Source organism: Gopherus evgoodei, chromosome 7, assembly GCF_007399415.2.
Source record: "Gopherus evgoodei ecotype Sinaloan lineage chromosome 7, rGopEvg1_v1.p, whole genome shotgun sequence".
Taxonomy (NCBI): Eukaryota; Metazoa; Chordata; order Testudines; family Testudinidae; genus Gopherus; species Gopherus evgoodei.
Window position 1 is genome coordinate 45,616,145 of NC_044328.1, and position 23,639 is coordinate 45,639,783.

Consider the following 23,639-nt stretch of genomic DNA (forward strand, 5'->3'; position numbering starts at 1 on the left):
AAATTATGATACCTATGGGCAGATATCGCAGTCCTTGAGGAGAAGGGGCCATGAATGGGACGCGTTGCAGTGCAGGGTAAAAATTAAAGAGCTGAGGAGTGCTTACTGCAAAGCCCGTGAGGGAAATCGCCGCTCAGGAGCTGCCCCCACAACCTGCCGTTTTTACAAGGAGCTGGATGCCATACTTGGGTGTGACCTCACTGCCAATCCTAGGAGCACGATGGAGAGTTCAGAGCAGGGAGAAGTGGGGGAGGGTGTAGAGGACGGCGACAGTGAGGCTACTGGCATGGAGGGAGACACCCCGGAGTCCCAGTACACATGCAGCCAGGAGCTCTTCTCAAGCCCGGAGGAGGCTAGCCAGTCGCAGCAGCTGGAAGTTGATGTTGAGGAAGAAGCTGGGGATCGTGCTCGGGGTAAGTAGATGTTTGTTTTGGGAGAGGAGGATTTTGGTTATGGCTGCCTGCATGCATGCCTAAACGTAGAATAGCCCATTGATTTGCTCTATCATGTCTCTGTAATCTGCCTCGGTAATCTCTTGAAATGTTGCTGCAAGAGCGTTTGCAATTTGCTTTCTCAAATTGATCGGGAGAGCCACCGTGGTCCCTGTCCCGGTCAGGCTAACTCGTCCGATCCACTGTGCAGCGAGGGGTGGGGGGACCATGGCTGCACACAGGCAAGCTGCATAGGGGCCAGGGTGGTATCCACATTCCTGTAGAAGACCCTCCCTCTCTTCCCAGGTAACACGCAGCAGTGATATGTCTGGCAGTAGGAAACCCTGTTGAGAGTTTAGGAATAATTGAGTGCAGGGCGCCAGGTTCGCGTTTCCCTAGCCCATGGCGCTCTGTTTTTAACCCCCCTCCTCCCAGCATATAGGCAGCCATGCGGTGTGCTCCGGTGTTCCCCACCCCCCCCTCCAAGCAGGCATCCAGCACCGCGGTGTGCTCCGGTGTCCCCCCCCCCCCCGCAAGCAGACATCCAGCACCGTGGTGCGCTCCTGTGTTCCCCACCCCCCCTTCCAAGCAGGCATCCAGCACCGCGGTGCGCTCCTGTCTTCCCCACCCCCCCCTCCAAGCAGGCATCCAGCACCGCATTGCTTCCCCCCCCCCACCAGCAGGACAGCGTGAACGCGGACCATAGACCCCCCCCCAAGCAGCTAGCTCACCACCTTCCTGTTCACTACTGTCCCCTCTTCAGGACACCAGCTACCTCCTGTACCCATTGCTGATAAACCCCAGTGACCCACTGGTCAATTCCCACTCCCAAGGGGAAATTGGGGCAAAACCACTCACCCCATTGCTCGCCATGACTTAGCTTGCCTGCCCTCTCTGTGTTATGTGAGGTATGTGAGAAGGATGCTACCAAAAGTCTAAAAAGTCCTTCACCAAGTGATAATAAACAATGTAGCCTCTGTGTATTACATGTTTCTATCTCTCTTGTTTCTAGTGACCTTGACTACTGCAGCCGGATCACTGGCCTCACGTAGGTTGCAGAACTTGAGACGGAATCCTAGAAAATCAAAAGAGGAATTGATGAAATCTGTTATGAGCCACTACAACAGAGAAAGTAGGAAGACAGAGGAATGGAGAGAGAAGACCTATGAATGGAGAAGCAGTGTACATGAATGGAGAAAGTGTACATGAATGGAGGCAAACAGAAAGCAGGAGAAAAGAATTGTCTTCCAAAAAAACCACAAAGCAGATGATAAGCTCCTGGCTCGCCAAACTGAGTCTTTCGAGTCTATTGTAGCCATGCAGACAAATATGTACCATGGTAACCCACAGCCCTCCCAAAGCCCTCTTCCTTGTTCCCCAGTATTTCCACAAAACAACTTTTCTCCAGCAGCCAGTTCCTTATTATCCCCAGCTGCCCCCAACACCTGTAAGATCACCTACCAGCCCTGAGAACTATAATTCTTACCCTGTTCACTCCACCCCCATTATTCTGCAGCATAGTAATCCTGAATTGCAGCAGACATTGAATAGTGATCAAAATAGGACATATTAAAACCTGAGAATCTACAATCCACCACCCCAACCCCCTTGCCTGTTATGTACTGTATGTTGAATAAAGTTCTTTTTTTCTATTTCACTATGTTATATTGTTGCTGGAAGTGGTAAATATTATACACCAAGGTAAAGCAAAGCACATCAAATGCATCAAACATTACTGTTGGCTCTCAGCATCAAATTGCTCCCTTAAAGCATCCCTAATCCTGGAAGCCCTTTCCTGGGCCCTCCCTATTAGCCCTGCTCTCTGGCTGAGCAAACTCATCCTCTAGGCATCGAACCTCGGAGGTCCATTCCTCACTGAATCTTTCCCCCCTCCCTTCACAAATATTATGGAGGGTACAGCACGCGGATATAACAGCGGTGATGCTGCTTTCCACCAAATCTAGCTTCCCATAAAGACAGCGCCAGCATGCTTTCAAACGGCCAAAGGCACACTCCACAGTCATTCTGCACCGGCTCAGCCTGTAGTTGAACCGGTCCTTGCTCCTGTCAAGCTTCCCTGTATATGGTTTCATGAGCCAGGGCATTAAGGGGTAAGCGGGGTCTCCAAGGATCACAGTGGGCATTTCGACGTCCCCTACTGTTATCTTGCGGTCTGGGAAAAAAGTCCCGGCCCTCAGCGTCCTGAACAGGGAACTGTTCCTAAAGATGCGTGCATCATGCACCTTTCCAGGCCATCCTGAGTAAATGTCAGTAAAACGCCCACGGTGATCCACAAGCGCTTGCAGAACCACGGAGAAATACCCCTTGCGATTAACGTACTCTGATGCCAGGTGGGGTGGTGACAGAATAGGAATATGCGTCCCATCTATTGCACCTCCACAGTTAGGGAACACTATTTCTGCAAAGCCATCCACAATGTCCTGCACGTTCCCAAGAGTCACGGTTCTTCTTAGCAGGGTGCGATTAATGGCTGTGCAAACTTGCATCAGCACCATTCCAACGGTCGACTTTCCCACTCCAAACTGGTTCGCCACCGATCTGAAGCAGTCTGGAGTTGCCAGCTTCCAGATTGCAATAGCCACCCGCTTCTCCACTGGCAGGGCAGCTCTCAATCTCGTGTCCCTGCGCCGCAGGGTAGGGGCGAGCTCAGCACACAGTCCCATGAAAGTGGCTTTTCTCATCCAAAAGTTCTGCAGCCACTGCTCGTCATCCCAGGATTGCAGGACGATTTGATCCCACCACTGAGTGCTGGTTCCCGAGCCCAAACGCGCCGGTCCACGGAGCTGAGCACGTCTGTTACTGCTACAAGCAATTTACTGTCTTCACAGTGAGGCGATTCAATATCATCGTCTGACTCCTCACTCTCACTCTCACTCTCATTTTGCAGCTGAAGGAATAGCTCCACTGCCAAGCGCGATGTGCTGGCAGCATTCATCAATAAGGTCGTCAGCTGCTCAGGATCCATTTATAACAAAAATCGCAGAAAAAGCGCTGTACAATCACAATGCCGCCAAACTGCTCGGAATGTGTAGCAAAGCACCACGGGCATTGGAACAGGAAGCGGAAAGACAATCACACTTCCTTCCCCTTCCCACAAGCCACAGCACCGAAATGGGACGAGGTGATCTGTGGGATAGCTGCCCACAATGCACCACTCCCAACAGCGCTGCAAGTGCTGTTAAATGTGGCCACACTGCAGCGCTGGTTGCTGTAAGTGTGGCCACTCTGCAGCGCTGGCCCTATACAGCTGTACTAACACAGCTGTAACTACCAGCGCTGCAAAACCGTAAGTGTAGACATACCCTAAATGAATTAGTTTGAGGGAGCAAGGGTTTTGTTACATGTACTTTATAGAATAGGGATAAATGTCTGATTATTTACCATATGAAGCTGGATGTGTGAGCTGCAGCATATCTGTTAACTTTTCAGTGCAAAAGACTTGAACTTTTCTTTTTTTCTTCAATACTCTTGACAATCAAGTTTCTTAACAGGTCCCTTGTCATAGAGTTCTTTAGGCACACTTTCACTTATGGAAGGCATGAGAATTTTCTTTTACATGTACATATTTCTGCCATAGGTGCTACATCAATCAGATCTAATTTATGCTATAGGTAGAGGTCACCTTTACATTTATCCCAAGAAACTAGAAGCAGCAGCAAACTGTCAAACGTGGCCTTCTCTTCTTCAATTACTTTTGACAAGTGGAAAGGGGGAATAGTTTATTGGTGCATAAACAAAATCTACCTAAAGTGGGGAACACTCTTCTAAAATATTTATACAACCATACTGCACAAAGGCTGGGTGCAGTACAATTATAGAAGAGACAATCCCTTCCCTCAAGGGTTTACAACCTAAAGCTACAACAAAGCACTGCACTGTGCAATGCAAAATACGCCTATTTGTCAGTACAAAAGGAAAGCACACGCATTAGGTCAGAAATGGTACCTGAATGCATACGTGCAGAAGTGAAAGAGGCTAACGTTTTCTCTGTACTGGTTGTTATGAGTCCCCCTGGGGCCATTGCTGCACGCCTGTGGAGGACGCTGGTGGCAGCTGAGCCCTGTGTAGTTTGGGCTACTTATGAAAGAGGAGGGCGAAGATTGGCCCCATAGTTGCCTCCTGTTCAATCCTCAGGTGTGGGGCAAGGCTGGCTGTAGACCCCAGTTTTGCGGCGTCAGCCTCGGACGAGCAGCGGCTATTCTGTGAGGCAGGAGCATGAGGGGAGCTGCGCTGCGCTCTGCCTGCGTCCCGAAGCAGCCACTCCCCGCTGGTTGCGCTCCAGGGTGGGCAGAGAGGGGCAGGTCCTCCTGCCGCCGGGGGCGCAGTGCGGATTGTAACGGGGGAGCGGAGGAGAAGGAGCCGTGCAAGGGAAGCCCGCCCATGACAAGCTGGCTGCTGTTGTGTGGCCATGGGTAAGGGGCTGCTTTGCTTCCCGCTCGCCGGGGGCAGGCCACACTGGGGCTCCCCGCTGGGGGTGGGGAGGTAAAGGGGTGAGGCGGTGCCTGGGTGCGGAGCGATGCCCCAGGCAGCGCGCAGCCCCAGTCCGGCAGCAGCCCGAGGCTGCGGCTGCTGGTCGGTGCCTGGCCTGGCCGCCTCGCGGCAGAACTTGGGGTGGCTCCAGCCGCTTCTGCGCGCCCGAGGCGGGCGGTGTGCGGGAGCCGCCTGCTCCCCTGGCGGGCCGCGGCTCCCTGCGGACAACGGGTCCGAGCGACACCGCGCAGCGCGGTGACAAAGGAGCGGAACCCCCGAGGACTGTGCTTGTTGGCGTGTGGGATGCGGAGCGGGCGCCTGCCCCCCGCGGGGCGGGCGGCTGCTGGGCGAGGTGCTGTCTGGCTGTGTGGGTGGCGGCTGTCTCGCGGGGAGAAGCCCACCAGAGATTTTGTGGGGACTGGGGAGGGCGGAGCAGTGGGAGAGCCTTAGCCGTTTTGATTGCATGGAGCGGGGGGAAGTGATGAGAAATTGGTTCTTTTTTGGGAAAGAAAGATAAGCATGATTGATTGGAGTGCTTTTTAGTAGAGAAGGATCTGCTTTTGCGCATCCTGGGCATGGTGCCGCTCCTTGTATAGTGAAGTAGAATGATAGTCCCAGTTGTGTTAAAGCGTGGGCATGTGCAGATTGCCATCCTGATATATAACGAAATGGTTCAATTAAAAAAAATATAGGGCTTAAATCATAAAAGGGTTCAACTGAATGGCCCATCTTAGTCTAGTTAGGAGGTGCCTGAACTCACGATACAAGTGCACTGTGAACGATGTGTAAATTTACAGAATACAATAGGTTTCCAGAAATGGTCCAGCTGGCCCCTATCCAGCAACACAACCTGCTACACTGAAACTTTGTGTCTGCCCTGAATCCTAGTGAAATCAGGGGGACCCCATGTTGTAGCTGGTCACATAATGGTGCAGGATCAGGGGCTAAGAGAGGACTGATCACTTAAAGCTATCTACGTTTCTGTTCTTTTCAGATCTTTTCTGTCTTCTGTGAGAACCAAGTAGATGCATGAGGCTTTGCTATTATCAAAGGCACTTTTTTCCATAATGAAAGAGAAACAGTCAGTATCTTCTGTTGGCTCCCAATAAGGTCCTAAATCATGGTGACTTTGACAAATAAGCTGTAATTTTCAGTGACTAATCATATTTTCTGTTGTGGATACTATTTATATATGCAATGAATATCCAACACTCTACTAATGGAAACTGTATATCGGGGTCGGCAACCTTTCAGAAGTGGCGTGCCGAGTCTTCATTTATTCACTCTAATTTAAGGTTTCATGTGCCAGTAATACATTTTAATGTTTTTAGAAGGTCTCTTTCTATAAGTCTATAATATATAACTAAATTACTGTTGTATATAAAGTAAATAAGGTTTTAAAAACGTTTAAGAAACTTAATTTAAAATTAAATTAAAATGCAGAGCCCCCCAGACCAGTGGCCAGGACCCGGACAGTGTGAGTGCCGCTGAAAATCAGCTCGTGTGCCGCCTTCGGCACACGTGCCATAGATTGCCTGCCCCTGCTGTATATCCATATTGAAAGAATATGATATCTTAGGGCCAAATCTTGCTCAACTTCCACAAGTCCATTAAAGCCAGTGTATGCAGCATAGTTGTGTCCATGTTGGTCCCAGGATGTTAGAGAGAGAAGTCGGGTGAGGTAATAATATCTTTTGTTGGACCAACTTTTGTTGGTGAGAAAGACAAGCTTTTGAGCCACACAGATCTCCTCTTCAGGTCTCAGAAATGTACTCTGTGTGTCATAGCTAAATGTATGGTGGAACAGATTGTTTAGCATAAGTAGTTAGCATATAGTCAATCTGTTCCACCTTGCATTTAGCTGTGATGCTCAGAGTACATTTCCCAGATCTGAAGAAGAGCTCTATGGGTGGCTCAAAGCAGGTTGGTCCAGTAAAAGATATTACCTCACTCACCTTATTTCTCTAGCGTCATGTATGAGCAGTCTCATTGACATTCTTGAGTAAAGTGAGCAGGATTTAGCCCTTTATAGTTATTCTGTTCCATTTAGAGGGAACCTACCAAAAGAAATCTGAGAGTAAAGGCCAGTGTTTCCTCTAATTTTTCCCATGCATGTGCGGAATTAATTTTGTTATGTGCACCAATATGTAGTGATGTGTGATACATCACCTCCATATTGGTGCACATAACAAAATTAATGTGGTGGGGATGAGGCCAAGGGGTTCGGAGTGTGGGAGAGGGCTTCGGGCAGAGGTTTGGGATGCCGGGAGGGGAGGAGGGAGTGAGGGTTCCAGCTGGGGGTGTGGGCTCTGGGGTGGGGCTGGGGATGAGGGTTTGGAAGGCAGGCTGCCCCAGGGCTATGGTGGGGAGAGAGGACTCCCTCCAGCTCTCTCTCCCTGTGGCAACATCTGGGCTTGGTGGGGAGAGGTGTATCTCCCCGCCACGGTAGCTCTGGGGCTGGGGCCACGGGATAGGCACCTCTCCCCCCAGCCGTGGCAGGTGCGGGGCTGGGTTGGGGCTGGTGGGGAAAAGCATATCTCCCCGCCGCAGCCTTAGCACCTGCACAGCGCTTAGAGGGAACTTAGGCAAAGGCCACTTATAATATATTTGAAAATAGGAGCATAAAAACCATGAGTCAGGCCCCAAAATATCACAAGATTGGGTTAAAAATCATGAGATATAAAAAGATGCATTTTTAGTTATTTGCCTTTTCAAACTTTTATTTATAACAGTAAGGGTTAGAAACTTGAAAGAAAGAAAGCTTAGATTCTCATGCGATCTCTTTGATCTTTCAATTTAGATTGCTTTGGAAAGTTTTACGTATTATAGGTAGAAATATTTTAATGAATTTTAAAAAAATATGGAAAAGAAACTTGGTTTTGTGTGTCCACTTTAAACTTTCCTGTGTAGAACTGTAAACCAGAACTACAGTATTATGCTAGTGGGTGAGGAACTATGTCCTGATCTTACAAATGTTTATGCATGTGCTTAACCATGTTCTACTCATAGAATGTAGTCAGAGGGACTTTACAGTGTGTAAAGTTAAATGCAGGCCTAAGTCTTTGTGGAATCAGGGCTACAATACAAACTGTTTATATGTTAAAGAGATAATTGACATCTGTTTCTGTGCTGGATGTATAACTTGGATTCAAATAATGTTGCTGGATATACTATATTAATGAGACACATCTCTTATACATGTGTGAACGCAGCTTTAGTATTACAGAAGAGTCTCTGAGCCCTGTTAACCAGCTGATTTTTTTTTTTTCATTGCTTTCTCCATATTCATTGTCAGTGCTGCTTTCACTTGTCTTCCAAGCCAAGCTAGATTGCCCTTCTGGTCCTGACCAGTGCTGAGATGAATTGAGACAATAGTGTGACTCAAATTATGACATCCCATATAGTGCGTGGAAGAATGGAAGGCAATAACAGCCTACTTCATTTTTATTTACATATTACACAAACATAAGATGTGTAAGCGTGTTTGTTTTGGAGTGCATGCTGTTTTATAGCACTGTGACTTTACAGCAGTTAATGTATTTTATTCCTTTGATTAAGTGCAGATTGGGATCCAAGTGCTTTGAACAGGAAAGCATTTAGTGAATTGTTTTGCTTTCATAATTGAAATATCCTTATTTTTCCTTTGTTTTAGCTGTAAAAGACCCCACAGCTGTAGAAAGAGCAAATTTGCTGAACATGGCTAAATTGAGTATCAAAGGACTGATTGAATCAGCTTTGAGCTTTGGCCGTACTCTGGATTCTGACTATCCACCTTTGCAACAGTTCTTTGTCGTTATGGAGCACTGCCTTAAACATGGTCTTAAAGGTGCAGTAATCATTTTATTCATGTATTTCCTGTCCCAAACTATTTTGAAATTTTGTTTCTGGAATGTGATGCGTTATCCTCTTTGTACAACAGTTTGAATATGTATAGCACTCTATAGTAAATCTGAAGCTGTTACCACTCAAAAAAGAGATCTTGGAGTTGTGGATAGTTCTCTGAAAACATCCACTCAATGTGCAGCAGCAGTCAAAAAAGCAAACAGAATGTTGGGAATCATTAAGAAAGGGATAGATAATAAGACAGAAAATATCATATTGCTTCTATATAAATCCACTGTATGCTCACATCTTGAATACTTTGTGCAGTTGTGGTTGCCCCATCTCAGAAAACATATATTGGAATTGGAAAAGGTTCAGAAAAGGGCAACAAAAATTATTAGGGGTGTAGAACAGCTGTAATAGGAGGAGAGATTAATAAGACTAAGACTTTTCAGCTTGGAAAATAGATAACTCATGGGCGGTATGATAGAGGTCTATAAAATCATGACTGGTGTTGAGAAAGTGAATAAGGAAGTGTTATTTACTCCTCATAAGACAAGAGCTAGGTGTCACCAAATGAAATTAATAGGTAGCAGGTTTAAAACAAACAAAAGGAAGTATTTCTTCATACAGCACACAGTCAGCCTGTGGAACTCCTTGCCAGAGAATGTTGTGAAGGCCAAGACTATAACAGGGTTCGAAAAAGAACTAGATAAATTCATGGAGCCTAGGTCTGTCAGTGGCTGTTGGCCAGGATGGGCAGGGATGGTGTCTCTAGCCTCTGTTTGCAGAAGCTCAGAATGAGCGACAGGGAATGGATCACTTGAAGATGACCTCTTCTATTCATTCCCTCTGGAGCACCTGACTTTTGCCACTGTAAAAAGATAGGATATTAGGCTAGATGGACCTTTAGTCTGACCCAGTATGGCCATTCTTATGAAGTACTGATAACCATAACAAAATTTTTTTTACACACTTACACTTTTTTCTTCTTTGTAAGATACCCCTAAGTGACTATATATGTTTTATCAGTCACCAAGATCAAATGCATGTTACTTATATCTTGATTTCATTTCACTGTTACTCTCACATTGACATGGTTATGCTTCAGCACGTCTGTTTCAAACATAAAAACAGAATTGCTACTTTATAAGAGTCTTTTTAGAAATTCCCAAACCACTCTGACTTACTTTTAAAGGTTAATCAAAGTTTGTTATATAAATACTTGTATTCACAGTACAGTATTTTAAAACAATTTATGTAGACAATTTCTAACCCAGGTATGCTGTTGTGAACTCTATGTGAGAGAGTGAGCTAAGTAACTTAAATTGTCAACTAAATTATTATGTTTTCCTTTTCTCAGTAAGAAAATCTTTTCTAAGTTACAATAAAACAATCTGGGGCCCACTGGAACTTGTGGAGAAGTTGTACCCAGAAGCTGAGGAGATAGCAGCTAGCGTCAGAGATTTACCTGGCCTCAAGTGAGTAGTGTTGGTAAAAACATAACATTTGCTGCAATAAGGTTTAGGGCCTGATCCAGTACCCATTAGAGTCAATGGAAGGGCTCAGACCCTTAAAGAGCAAAATATATTGTGGCAAAACTAGTACTTGAATTTTAGATACTGTGTTGAGAGAATTTAGACGAAGAACCTTTCTCACACTGAAGAAGCTAAATACTTTAAAAATGAAATGCCTTTTATTGTTTTGGTAGAATCATAGAAGAATAGGACTGGAAGGGACTTTGGGAGGTCATCTAGTCCAGTCTCCTGCATTCATGGCAGGACTAAGTATTATCTAGACCATTCCAGACAGGTGTTTGTCTAACCTGCTCTTAAAAATCTCCAGTGATGGAGATTCCACAACCTCCCTAGGCAATTTATTCCAGTGCTTAACCACCCTGATAGTTAGGAAGTTTTTCCTAATGTCCAACGTAAACCTCCTTAGCTGCAGTTTAAGCCCATTGTTTCTTGTCCTGTCCTCAGAGGTTAAGAAAAACAATTTTTCTCCCTCCTCCTCGTAACAACATTTTATGTACTTGAAAACTGTTATCATGTCCCCTCTCAGTCTTCTCTTTTCCAGATTCAACAAACCCAATTTTTTCAATCTTCCCTCATAGATCATGTTTTCTAGACCTTTAATCATTTTTGTTGCTCTTCTCTGGACTCTCCAATTTGTCCACATCCGTCCTGAAATGTGGTGCCCAGAGCTGGACACAATATTCCAGCTGAAGCCTAATCAGCAAGGAGTAGGTGGTCTATAGTAGACCCCTGCCATGGCATCATCCTTGTTTTTTACCCCTTTTGTCCTTACCCAGGGACTTTCAACAGGTCTGTCTCCTATTTCCATCTCAACCTCAGTCCGAGTGTATACATTTTTAATATAGAAGGCAACACCTCCCTTTTTCCCCACCTGTCCTTCCTGAGCAATACCTTTCTATACCAATATTCCAGCCATGCATATTTCCTATCAGGACTCTGTGATGCCAACTATGTCATAGTTGTGTTTGTTTACTATCATTTCAAGTTTTTCCCCTCTTATTCCCCAGACATCTTACATTAGTATTCAGACATCTAAGATACTGATTTGATAGCACTCCCAGTTCTGTCTTGTCTCTTCTTTATCCCTGCTATAACAGCCCATGCTACCTGCAAGTGTAATACCCTTATGTCTCATTTGTACTAATTTTCAAATGTTGCATAAAAATAGTATAACAAAGACTGTCCTGTATGTTAGCTAGTGAACAGTAATCCGCCTGCCTTCTCATTCTTAGCTTGATCAGACATTAAATGAAATTTTGTCTCTCTTTCCAGCATCATAGAATCATAGATTATTAGGGTTGGAAAGGACCTTAGGAGATCATCTAGTCCATCCCACTGGCTCAAAGCAGATGCAATCCCCAAATGGCCCCCTCAAGGATTGAACTCACAACCCTGGGTTTAGCAGGCCAATGCTCAAACCACTGAGGTATCCCTCCCCCCTTCAAATATGATGTATTTGATATCAACTGGTGTTGCTGGTATCTAATTATTGAGGGGAAAAAAATAAGGTGATTGAGACAGTCTTGTAAATGTTTTATTATTTTTGGTGTGCTGGTGTCTTTTGGAATCCTCAAGTTTGTTTACCGCTAGCCTTATTTCAAGTACATGATGCTCCCATGGCATCAGCTGGAGGATGTAACTCTAATCCTCATATTGTGGCAAACAGCACAGTCACTAGACCATTGCAGTGACTCTCAGTGATGCAGTTTAGTTTGCTTCATATGCTAGGGAATGTATAGTATCTAATAGAGTTTCCCAGTCTGTTATGTATTCATCCTCTTTGCATTTTGTTCAGTGTTTGGGACACACCTTTATGTTAGTAAAACTATCTTGAAAAAAGATAGCTATCTAAAGATAGAGCTGTGCAAAATTTATAGGATTCCGTTTGTGTGGGTCGCAAGAACTGGACCTCCCTGCACAGTTTGTTAGTGGACGTCCACATGCTTCTCTTTCAAACCCTTCTGACTTTGTGAGGATTTGAAAGCAGGGTTGAAAACATCGGGGACAAGGGTTGACAACTGTACAGAGGCCCTAACCTGTGGGGCCCCCTGAACTTTTGTAACTGGGGTGAAATGGAAGGGGGTGGGCCCCGAGCAAACTTGATGTACCTGGGCTCTAAATTTCTTGTGATGGGCCTGTTTGCAAGATATTCTCCAATTTTTTCTAAATAAAATAATTTTTTTTGAACTTCTGTTATAAACATTTTTAAAAGGACACTGTCAGATTAAGAATAATCTATTTTTCTTCCCTGTATTAGTATTAGTACCTTAACCAATAAGAAAGAAATTATGTTTTACCATTTTGTTTTTTGTTGTTTTTACTTTCTACACAGTACTTTGCTTGGACGATTAAAATAGTGGTTGTTTTCATTCTCTGATTCTCATGCAGTAGCACAGTGCTTCACTGTTTGGGTTGCAAACACTGCTGGAAAATGTTGGCATCCAAACAAAAACTATTTTCCTTCAAATATTTTCAAAAATAAATCCATGAAAACATTTCTAGTTACAAGGTGGATAAAATCAATAATGTAAGTTTTTTTTTGTTTGTTTTAAATTGGATTTTTTACTTAAATACATTTTTCTTTTGGAAAAAAATGTTTAAAATTAAATGTATTATTGCAGCCTATGTTAAGCTAAAATTACTATAGTCTTTTAAAATAATTTAAATTATAAAAAGCTACATCAATGAGCCCTCCGCAAGTTGTAATGAGTTAAAAAGGAGTGGTGCATTTTTAAGTGTATACAGAATCAAGAGGAAAACATATTTAACTTTTGAGGTTAACTTAAGCTTTATGAATATATCACAATGTTGTATACTTCATTAAGTATCTGTATTATGTTCAGCCTTTACAATGGAGTGAATGCTGGTATTTACATATTTCTAAATGTAAATACTTTCAGCTTGTTATGTAGAAAAGTTTTTTGCCTTGATTGTGGTTTTAGTTTGAGTTAGCAGGTGCAGAAATTTTGTTTTTCATTTGTACAAGCTCATTCAAAATTGAGAAACGGACTGGGAGGTGAAAAAGCAGGAAAGCTTGTATTTTGTCTTCCAATCTGTGAGGAGAAAAACAGGTTGGGAGAAGATGAGATCTAGTAATTGTGAAAACTTAAAGGATGTGGAGTGACCCAAGAACCTCTTAATGGTGGCTGGCAAGGGGGTGCAGAGAGGTTATAGGGGTCTCGTGAATCTGACCTTACGTTCCAGTTCACCAAAGTGTGTCATGTGAGGACTCAAATGAAAGCCAGTGTCAGATTTGTTATCAATAATGTGACATGTATACACAGATATTGTGTAAGGACTTATGTATATACAGTATGTCTAGGGCCTGGTCACCAGAAAAGGTGAAAAGTAGGTTTTTCTTGAAGCAAGATATGCTTCTTTCAGTGATAGTTCTTTTGTGTATTCCACATGTGGGTATACATGTGCACAATGTGCCTGAATCTGGAGTTTTTTAGTAGGCAGTGTCCATTGGGCCACTCGTGTGCAGTTGTTTCTGGAATTGGTGTATCAGAAATCATATAACCCTCTTCACAGTATACCCACCAGGTGTGCAGAACTCCCCAGCAGCCAGTCTCCGCAGATGTTTTCCCACAGATAATGAATGGAAGTTCCATGATTCTGTTCTGAATGAGATGTTCACCCAATGGGGAACACTGTCTTGGGATCTCTTTGACTTGCAGGAGAACAAGAAACTGTCGCTGTACTGCTCTAGGGCAGCTCTGGCCGTGGCTTGAAGGACAGCACCCTGCTGCTACCCTGGATGGATCACCTCATGTATACCTTCCCACCCATTTCACTAATACCACAAATCCTGTGAAAAATCTGTTATGACATGGCTTGAGTTAATGATACTTTTGTCTAATAAATCAGTTAGTTTTAAATGAAACGTGTTTAGATAGACTTTTTTTCTTGTGTATTCTGGATCATTGAAGGTAGATTTATTTAGCTAATAAAAAATGCAAAATGCTTGTTTTGTACATTTGTAATTGAATTCCAGTTTTCCAAATGCAACTTGAAGCAAATCCTGAGTTAAAAAATTATGATCTGGTAAATTCACCATTTTCTAGCATAAGAATGTAAACATTAAGAATGAGTAAATGTATGGTAATATATATGTAAATATAGTATAGTCTCCTTCTTAGTTAAAAAAAAATACCAATTGTAATGTAAAGGCTACATTTGGTTGCAAATCAGCATATTTTAACAGTTATGCTAACCAATTAGAATGTTTGGTGTGTTATCTATTTTTCTAAAAAAAAAAAATTAAAAAAAATTGTGCCTTATATCTTGACTGATTATTGAGTGTTATTCAAATAATAACTTAAAATACCTTTAAAAACTGAATTTGCATATTAACAAACTGATTCATGAAGACAATAAGACTAATTGATGTGCAGCTGTATCCTGACTAATTTTTTTTTCTTTTCAGAACACCGTTGGGTCGTGCCCGGGCGTGGTTACGATTGGCATTAATGCAAAAAAAAATGGCTGATTATCTACGCTGTTTAATCATTCAAAGAGATCTCCTCAGGTTAGTGATTTTGTTGAAATTTTATCTTTTTAAGTTTAAAATAAATTTTTTTTAGGAAATCAAGTCTAATGTTATATTTGGCACTTTACTATCTCATAAAATTTAATTACATTATAACTTCTTGTTTGTGATACTGCAGTTGAAATATATATGAACTTCCATTATAAGCTCCAGGCAAGATTCAGGCTATAAGGGTCTTCCCCACATGGGAAAAATAATTGGTTATCCTTAGGGCTGTCAATTAATTGCAGTTAACTTATGTGATTAACTGAAAAAAATTAATCACACTTATAAGAATAGAATACCAATTGAAATTTATTAAATATTTTTGGACTTTTTTTTCTACATTTTCAATATTGATTTCACTTACGACAGAATACAAAGTGCAAAGTGCTCACTTTATATTATTATTTTTGATTACAAATATATGTACTATAAAATGATAAAAGAAATAGTATTTTTCAGTTCACCTCATACAAGTACTATAGTGCAATCTCTATTGTAAAAGTGTAACTTACAAATGCAGATTTGTTTTGTTTACATAACTCCACTCAAAAACAAAACCGTGTAAAACTTTAAAGCCTACAAGTCCACTCAGTCTACTTCTTATTCTGCCAATCGCTAAGACAAAAAAGTTTGTTTACATTGACGGGAAATACTGCTACCTGCTTCTTATTTACAGTGTCACCTGAAAGTGAGGACAGGCGTTCGCATGGCACTTTTGTAGCCACAGTGGCAAGTTTATTTACATGCCAGATATGCTAAATATTCGTTTGCCCCTTCCATACTTCGGCCACCATTCCAGAGGACATGCTTCCATGCTGATGATGCTTGTTTAAAAAAAAATGCATCAATTAAATTTATGACTGTACTCTCGGGGGGAGAACTGTATGCTTCTTTTCTGTTTTACCTGCATTCTGCATATATTTCATGTTATAGCGGTCTTGGATGATGACACAGCACATTTGTTTTAAGAACACTGTGACAAGCTGATTTGACACAATGCAGACAAGGTACCAATGTGAGATTTCTAAAAATAGCTACAGCACTTCACCCAGCGTTTAAGAATCTGAAGTGCCGTTCAAAATCTGAGAGGGACGAGGTGTGGAGTACGGTTTTAAAAATCTTAAAAGAGCAACACTCCGATGCGGAAACCACAGAACCCAAACCACCAGAAAGGAAAATCAACTTTCTGCTGGTGGCATCTGACTCTGATGATGAAAATGAACATGCATCAGTCCACACTGCTTTGGATCATGATCAAGCAGAACCCATTATCAGTATGGAAGCATGTCCTCTCAAATGGTGGTTGAAGCATGAAGAGATATATGAATCTTTAGTGCATCTGGCGCATAAATATCTTGCAATGCCAGCCACAACAGTGCCATGCGAACACCTGTTCTCACTTTCAGGTGACATTGTAAATGAGAAGCAAGCAGCATTATCTCCTGTAAATTATAACCAACCTTGTTTGTCTGAGGGATTGGCTGACCAATAAATAGGACTGAGTGGACTTGTAGGCTCTAAACCAGGGGTCAGCAACCTTTCAGAAGTGGGATACCGAGTCTTCATTTATTCACTCTTAAGTTAAGGTTTCTTGTGCCAGTAATACATTTTAATGTTTTCAGAAGATCCCTTTCTATAAGTCTATAATATATTAACTAAACTATTATTATATGTAAAGTAAATAAGGTTTTTAAAATGTTTAAGAAAATTCATTTAAAACTAAATGAAAATGCAGAGCCCCCTGCTCTGGTAGCCAGGACCCAGGCAGGACCACTGAAAATCAGCTCGCATGCTGCCTTCGGCACTCGTGCCATAGGTTGCCTACCCCTGCTCTAAACTAAGTTTTACATTGTTTTATATTTTACATTGTTTTATCAGTTTTTTTTGAACATAATTCTACATCTGTAAGTTTAGCTTTCATGACAAAGAGATTGCACTACAGTACTTGTATGAGGTGAATTGAAAAATACGTTTTTGTTTTTACAGTGCAAATATTTGTAATAAAAATAAATATAAAGTGAGCCCTGTACAGTTTGTATTCTGTGTTGTAATTGAAATTAATATATTTGAAAATGTTATAAACATCCAAAAATATTTAAAATAAATGATATTCTATTGTTGTTTAACAATGCAATTAATCACAATTAATTACTTCACAATTACAATTAATTTTTTTAATTACTTCACAGCCGTAGTTCTCCTGCATGAGAGTTATATAAGCTACAAAAAGTCTTAAGACTTCTCATGTTGCTTTCGTTACCTGAAAACTGAATAAATGACACATACCTAGTGTTACAGATTCACATGATTGATGCTATGGCCCCAGGTTTGGAACGGTCACTTGGAAGGCTCCCTTCAGTGTGCCAGACCTGCTAGAGGTCTCACCCTTCCTCCTAGTAAGCCATGTGGCTTCACTGCCTCCTTAGACTGGACCTCTGGGCCTTCAGCACTCTTGCTTCACACTGTGAGCTCTGTTCAGCAAGTCCAACTGACTTCTCATGGAGACTCATACACTCTTCAGGGATTAATGCATCTCATCGAGCATTTGCAGTGACACACACTGATATCAAAGCAGTAGGTTTTATTTGTTTATTGGAACACTGCATAGGAAGTCTTTAGGGTAGTATGGAGAACTGAAGGTTAAAGCATAGTCCGTTCTGCTTAGCCCAGAGTCCACTGGTTCAAGCTGTAGAGAACTCACTGGTTCAAGCTCTGTGTCTCTGTCTGACCACCTTTGTCAGACTCTAGGTGAGTAGCCAGGTGTTATCTGCCACCTCAACCTCTCCAGTACTTTGATCTAGAATTTGGGATTGTTGTTCAGCTTCCCTAAGGAGAGATGGGGAAATCTTTATCCCTCTGGGTCATTGGTTGCTAAGTGTCAATGTCCTGGCAATTGGGTTTGCCATTCTCTTCTCAGATGCTTCACTGCTACGGAGACCAAAGCCCAGACAGCTAGGTGACATCCACACCTATGTGTCTCAGCCTGTCCTGAAAGCAAACAGTCCCTTCCCACCCACTGGGTAACAATGCAACATATAGGGGAAACTGAGACACAAACAGGACTCATCAAAGTATTACAAAAAATTTCCATTATGTCACACCTAGTCCTTATCAGACAGTTTGCTTACAAGTACCTTAAATAAATACATTTTAAAATATGAAAAATAATTGAGCGCACACACTCAATAAGAAAACCAAAACTTTATGAAAAAGTTTACCAGTGGAGTTGCTGTGAATTGATACTTTTTATAAACTAGTAGTTACTGGCCTATCCAGCCATGTAGTTCTGGAATTGGATTGTAACAGTTACCAGAAATAGCTTTTCTTAAGAAAAATCTTCTAGAAAATTTTATCCTATATATTTTAAGGGGCTTAATCTTGAAGTGGGCAGTGCATCTCAGTAACTCAGAAATTTGCAATATACCTCTGCTCTAAATATTAAGCCCCTAATCTTAAAAACATATGTGTAAACTTCATATGTGTGTGTAGTCTTACTGAAATCATGAGACTAGTTGTGCATTAAGTTACACTAGATCTATTGTAACGAAATATCTGTGATTTGACTCTTAACTATTGCTTTCAGTTTGTGTTCATCGTGGTCTATCACGCTTTTCTATTGAGAACACTGTATTTCTGTTGCATATTCCCAAAACTTTGTTTTTAACAAAAATAAATTCAGAGAAGTAGGAAGAGGATGTGAGATTTTGACACACTGTCTGTTGGGCGTGTAACTTTGTTAGTGGAGCATACATTCTTTAACGACTGCTACAGCTTTAGGAAACACTTCCTGCCCTTTTCCTCCTCCCACCAGTCTCTTGTCTGATTTCTTACTCCTTTGATTTCAAGCCCCGATTCTCTTAAAAATTTAAATACACTATGTGTGAAATATCCCCAGAACATTTCACAAATATGGCAAGATTTCCTTTAGCATTTTTACAACACGTGTGGCACTATTTCCCTTAATTATCACTTTTTTTGCATTTTCTAGTGTCCCTGCTTTTCTCTTAGTTAAACATCAGTGATGAAGTCACAGTATGTACAAATCTGATTAATCTTTAAGAACATCAGAGTAAGGCTAAAATTACAGGAACAAGTCAGATTTACACTCCATTTAGCAGTGACTTAATAAATCTTAGTATGTTAAAATGTTGCAGGAAATAATTAATTATTCTGATACAAGACGTTTTATTACTTTACAGTGAATTTTATGAATATCATGCGCTGATGATGGAGGAAGAAGGAGCAGTTATTGTTGGGCTCTTGGTTGGGTTAAATGTGATAGATGCTAACCTGTGTGTAAAGGGAGAAGACTTGGATTCACAAGTAAGTGAATTATAAACTTCTTTTAACTACCTAGTATCAGAGGGGTAGCCGTGTTAGTCTGGATCTGTAAAAGCAGCAAAGAATCCTGTGGCACCTTATAGACTAACAGATGTTTTGCTCCAAAATGTCTGTTAGTCTATAAGGTGCCACAGGGTTCTTTGCTGCTTTAACTACCTAGTCTTTTTAAAGGAACTTTTAAAGAAAGTGGCCAGTGCTTTCATAGAGACAGATGCATAGCTGCTTATAAATATGTTCCCATCTGTTCATCCATGACAACGCATTTTCTTTACAAAATTATTTGAACTTAAAGACTTTTAGTGATAATTACTGAATTCCAAATTTCCATAGTTAGGTAGAACTGCCTCTTACTAAATATCAGTTCACTGTGGAATCATAGTGGTAAGTTGTCTACAGTTGTTGCTGTTGTTTACTTGTATTATTGTACTGCCTGCAGTGTGCTAGGCACTTATTAGAAGACCTAGTTTGTGCTTTGAAAATTTATAATCTAAGATGACAAGCAACATACAACTGCCAATGAAGAAATGCATGTATATTTTATAGATTTTTTTAAATTACATAAATTCAGGTATCCCCAAATACCTCTCTACCCAGTCTTGGTTAGTTTGTTAATTTGTTATATCGGAGACAGGGTAGAAATGAGTCTTGAAGAGTGATTTGAAGGAGAAGATAGGGGCCTTGCAAATGAGTTTGAGGGGCATTCTGTGTGTAAGGGTCGATGTAGGAGAAGCTGACAAATAGGGCATTATTGACAATGAAGAAGGCTGGAGGTGATGCTTTCAGAGGCAAGATAGGATAAGTAGAGAGTGACAGTTACAAAGGGCCTTGGAAAATTAATACAAGAAGCTTGAACTTGGTGTGTAGAGCTCTGCAAATTTGTGGATATCTGCTTTACATCTGCAGACCATTTCTGCAGATAATGGATTGGATGTGGATACAGATTTCGTCTCTGCACAGGTCTCTATTGATGTGTTGAAAAAGAAATAGGTAGTGGGGAGGGGACTTAATATAGTCAGAATAATAGGCAAGGGAAGATGATCTCAGCATTTGTTTTTCGTATAGACTGGAATAGGGTGGTATGGATGTCAGGCCTGATTAAGGAAGTGGTGAAGTTATGAAAAATGAGGGCATTAACAAGAGTTTTAACTGCGTGGACAAAACCTGGATTTGGGCACAACGTGTAGGTGGGGGAAAAGAAGAGGGGTAGGGAGGATGGTAGTGGTGTCAGCAGTGAAGAAAAATAGAAGTGTGTGGAGACGGTGGAAGATTTGACCAAATTTTGACCAAGTGAAATTTAAGCTGACAGCTGTCCATCCCTAATGCAGGTTCGGTGAATTTTTTAATTGAGAGAGGAAAATTAAGACTAGACAAATGTAAACTTCAAAACACTACGTGACCGTTTATTAACAGGGAAAGAATCACAGCTTGGGCTGGGTAGGAGCACTTTTACCAACTAACAGTACTATTGGAACAAGAAACCTTTACACAACCTGAAGCAATCTATTTACATTCATCAACAAGAAACCAAATGATTCAAAATTAACTGCTCTTTAAAAAAGGTAAACAAATACACCAAATAAAATAAACTGTGTGCACACTAACCAAATACTATCAAATACACCAATTAACTTCAACAGCAGTTATTACAACGACTCAGTTTTTATATACCATATATACACAACTTTACATTAGATACCAATATATGCAATTCTGTACCAAACAAGAGAGGGGAAAAAAGAAGAGACTAAGCAAAGCACAGACAGAAAAATTAGAAAGCAAGTACCGTATTCCAGGCGCAGCTGATCAGCAGAACAGACACCAGAAGCATACCGAATCCGTAGAAGATAACGTTGAAAAAGCAATAAAACGACACGTCCCGAGCCAGCTATATCCGGAGGAGACCTCTGGCCGAAGGGTAGATCAGGTCCTTCAGTCTGTACATGGATACTCCTGCAGATCTTGGCACGAGGCATGGTTTTATTCAAAGGCCCTTTTACACTTGCCAAAATCTGATTGGTCCCTAGCTCCTACGCCCTCCAGGTTCCGAGCTGTCACCCCCTACGTAGATAGAATTTTCACATGGCACACTAGAAGCTGCTAGAAGCTGCACCCAGCACACTAGCATGGTTTTGCACACAATCCTAATCTGATAGTTTGAACTGAACTACGATTGGTCAGATTGGATCCCTTTGCCCATGGCACGCTGGTGTTATGCACACAGCACTAACCTGACCCCTGGGTTACCAGGCAGAAGAGCAGGAGAATGCACACGGCACTAGCCTGGCCCCTAGGTGACCAGGAAAAAAGAGCGGGAAAATGCACACGGCACTCTAATGTTGCACACCGCACCACGGTGTTGCACACAGTACCAGTGTGACCTCTAGATGACTGACAATTGGCCATACAGACACCATGTTGGAATAAAGACCTTAGGGCTGCGACAACAGCAAGACATTTGGGAGCCAGTGTGAGACAAGAGTCTGGATCCTGGGAGACAAATCCAGAATGAAAAGATAGATATGTCAGTCGAGTGTAAAGACTGAAACCGTGTGAGAGAGGTGTGTGTGTGTGTGTGGTGGGGTTCAACAAAGGACAGAGTCCATGGAAAGTGTGAGTAGACAAGAAGAGGGGGGACATGTCAAAAGAAACATTGAAGGAGCAATTAAAAGAGCATGAGGAGAACTAGGAGAGAACAGTATTGTGAATATGAACGCCAAAGGAGGGCAAGATTTCAAGGAATCATTTATTCTCAGTAGTTTAAAAAGTAGCAGAGAGATCAGAGGATGAAGGTGGACTAGGTGCCCTGAGATATGGCCATGGATAGGTTGCTAGAGACCTTGGTGAAGTGAAGAGGGCAGAAGTCTTGTTGGAGGGTGTCATAAACAGATAAGTAAGAGTTAATAGAACAGAAGTACTTCATATCTCTTGCCAGTAAAGGGTTAACAAGATCAGTGAGCCTGGCTGTCACCTGACCAGAGGACTGATCAGGGGACAGGATACTTTCAAATCTTGAGGGAGGGAAGTTTTTGTGTGTGCTGTTAGTTTTTGGTGGTTGTTCTCTCTGGGTTCTGAGAGGGACCAGACATGCAACCAGGTTTCTCTCCAATCTCTCCGATACAGGCTCTTATGAGTTTCAGAATAGTGAGTACTAGATAGATAAGGCGAGTTAGGCTTATGTTTGTTTTCTTTATTTGCAAATGTGTATTTGGCTGGGAGGATTCAGATTTGTATTTTACTGAAAGGATTTTAATTTGTACTTGTATACTTAGGGTATGGCTACATTTGTATACTTAGGGTAGGCAGCGCTTTGAAGTGTGAGTGTAGTCAGAGCGGCAGCGCTGGGAGAGAGCTCTCCCAGCGCTGCATGTAAACCACATCCCTTACGGGTGTAGCATGCAGCGCTGGGAGCCGTGCTCCCAGCGCTGCTGCCCTGATTACACTGACGCTTTACAGCGCTGTATCTTGCAGCGCTCAGGGGGGTGTTTTTTCACACCCCAGTTGCAGCTCTGTAAAGTGTGAGTGTAGCCAAGGCCTTAGTCTGGGAGGGTATTCCCAGTGTCTATAGCTGAAAGACCCTGTACCTATTCCATTTTAAATTTACAAAAATAATTTTTACTGTTTTTTCTTTCTTTAATTAAAAGCTTTTCTTGTTTGAGAACCTGATTGTTTTTTTATTCTGGTGAGACCCCAGGGGACGGGGTCCGGATTCACCAGGAATTGGTGGGGAGAAAGGAGGAAAGGGGGAGAGATGAGGCTAATTTTTCTCTGTGTTAGGATTACTGTCTCTCTCAGGTAGAGTCTGAGAGGGGGAGAGAGAAGGAGGGGGAAGGTGCATTTTCCTCTCTGTTTTAAGATTCAAGGAGTTTGAATCACAGTGATCTTCCAGGGTAACACAGGGAGGGGAAGCCTGGGAGAGGCACGGTGAGGGAAAGGTTTTACTTTCCTTGTGTTAGATCCAGAGGGTCTGGTCTTGGGGGTCCCCGGGCAAGGTTTTGGGGGGACCAGAGTGTACCAGGCACTGAAATTCCTGGTTGGTGGCAGCGCTGCAAGTACTAAGCTGGTAATTGAGCTTAGAGGAATTCATGCTGGTACCCCATCTTTTGGACGCTAAGGTTCAGAGTGGGGAATTATACCATGACAGAGGGAATTAAGGATGGAGTCAAGGGAGAGGAACTCAAGGGAACGATTGTAAATTGCCTGTTCAGTTATTTTTTCTTCTTTGGATTGTCCTTATTTGTGGTGCACTTCAGATTGTGCATGTGCTCCTTGCTCCCAGACTAGAGATGTTTCTTCCCTAACAATGTCCATTGGTCTGTGCATGTGCCCGCGCACTTCTTGTGCTTCACACCAAGGAGATAAATAGGGCAGCTGGACCACTACCATCTTAGTTTCTTCTTACTGTTTGTGCATTAGAATGGAGCTATGGTATTTGTGCTGGTTTCTTCAGGTTCTCTCAAAATAGTTTTAAAAAATTTCTTA

At 42.2% G+C, this 23,639-nt stretch overlaps 1 protein-coding gene across 1 annotated transcript in view; it reads left to right on the plus strand.

Moving 5' to 3' along the window:
• Positions 1-4,797: 4,797 nt before the first annotated feature.
• RUFY2 (RUN and FYVE domain containing 2) overlaps positions 4,798-23,639 on the plus strand; it is a 61,429-nt gene continuing 42,587 nt past the window's right edge. The window contains 5 exon segments of the mRNA XM_030568895.1: positions 4,798-4,864; positions 8,575-8,748; positions 10,108-10,225; positions 14,712-14,813; positions 19,019-19,142. Coding sequence (XP_030424755.1) covers positions 4,861-4,864; positions 8,575-8,748; positions 10,108-10,225; positions 14,712-14,813; positions 19,019-19,142 — 522 coding nt within the window. The 5' untranslated portion in view covers positions 4,798-4,860.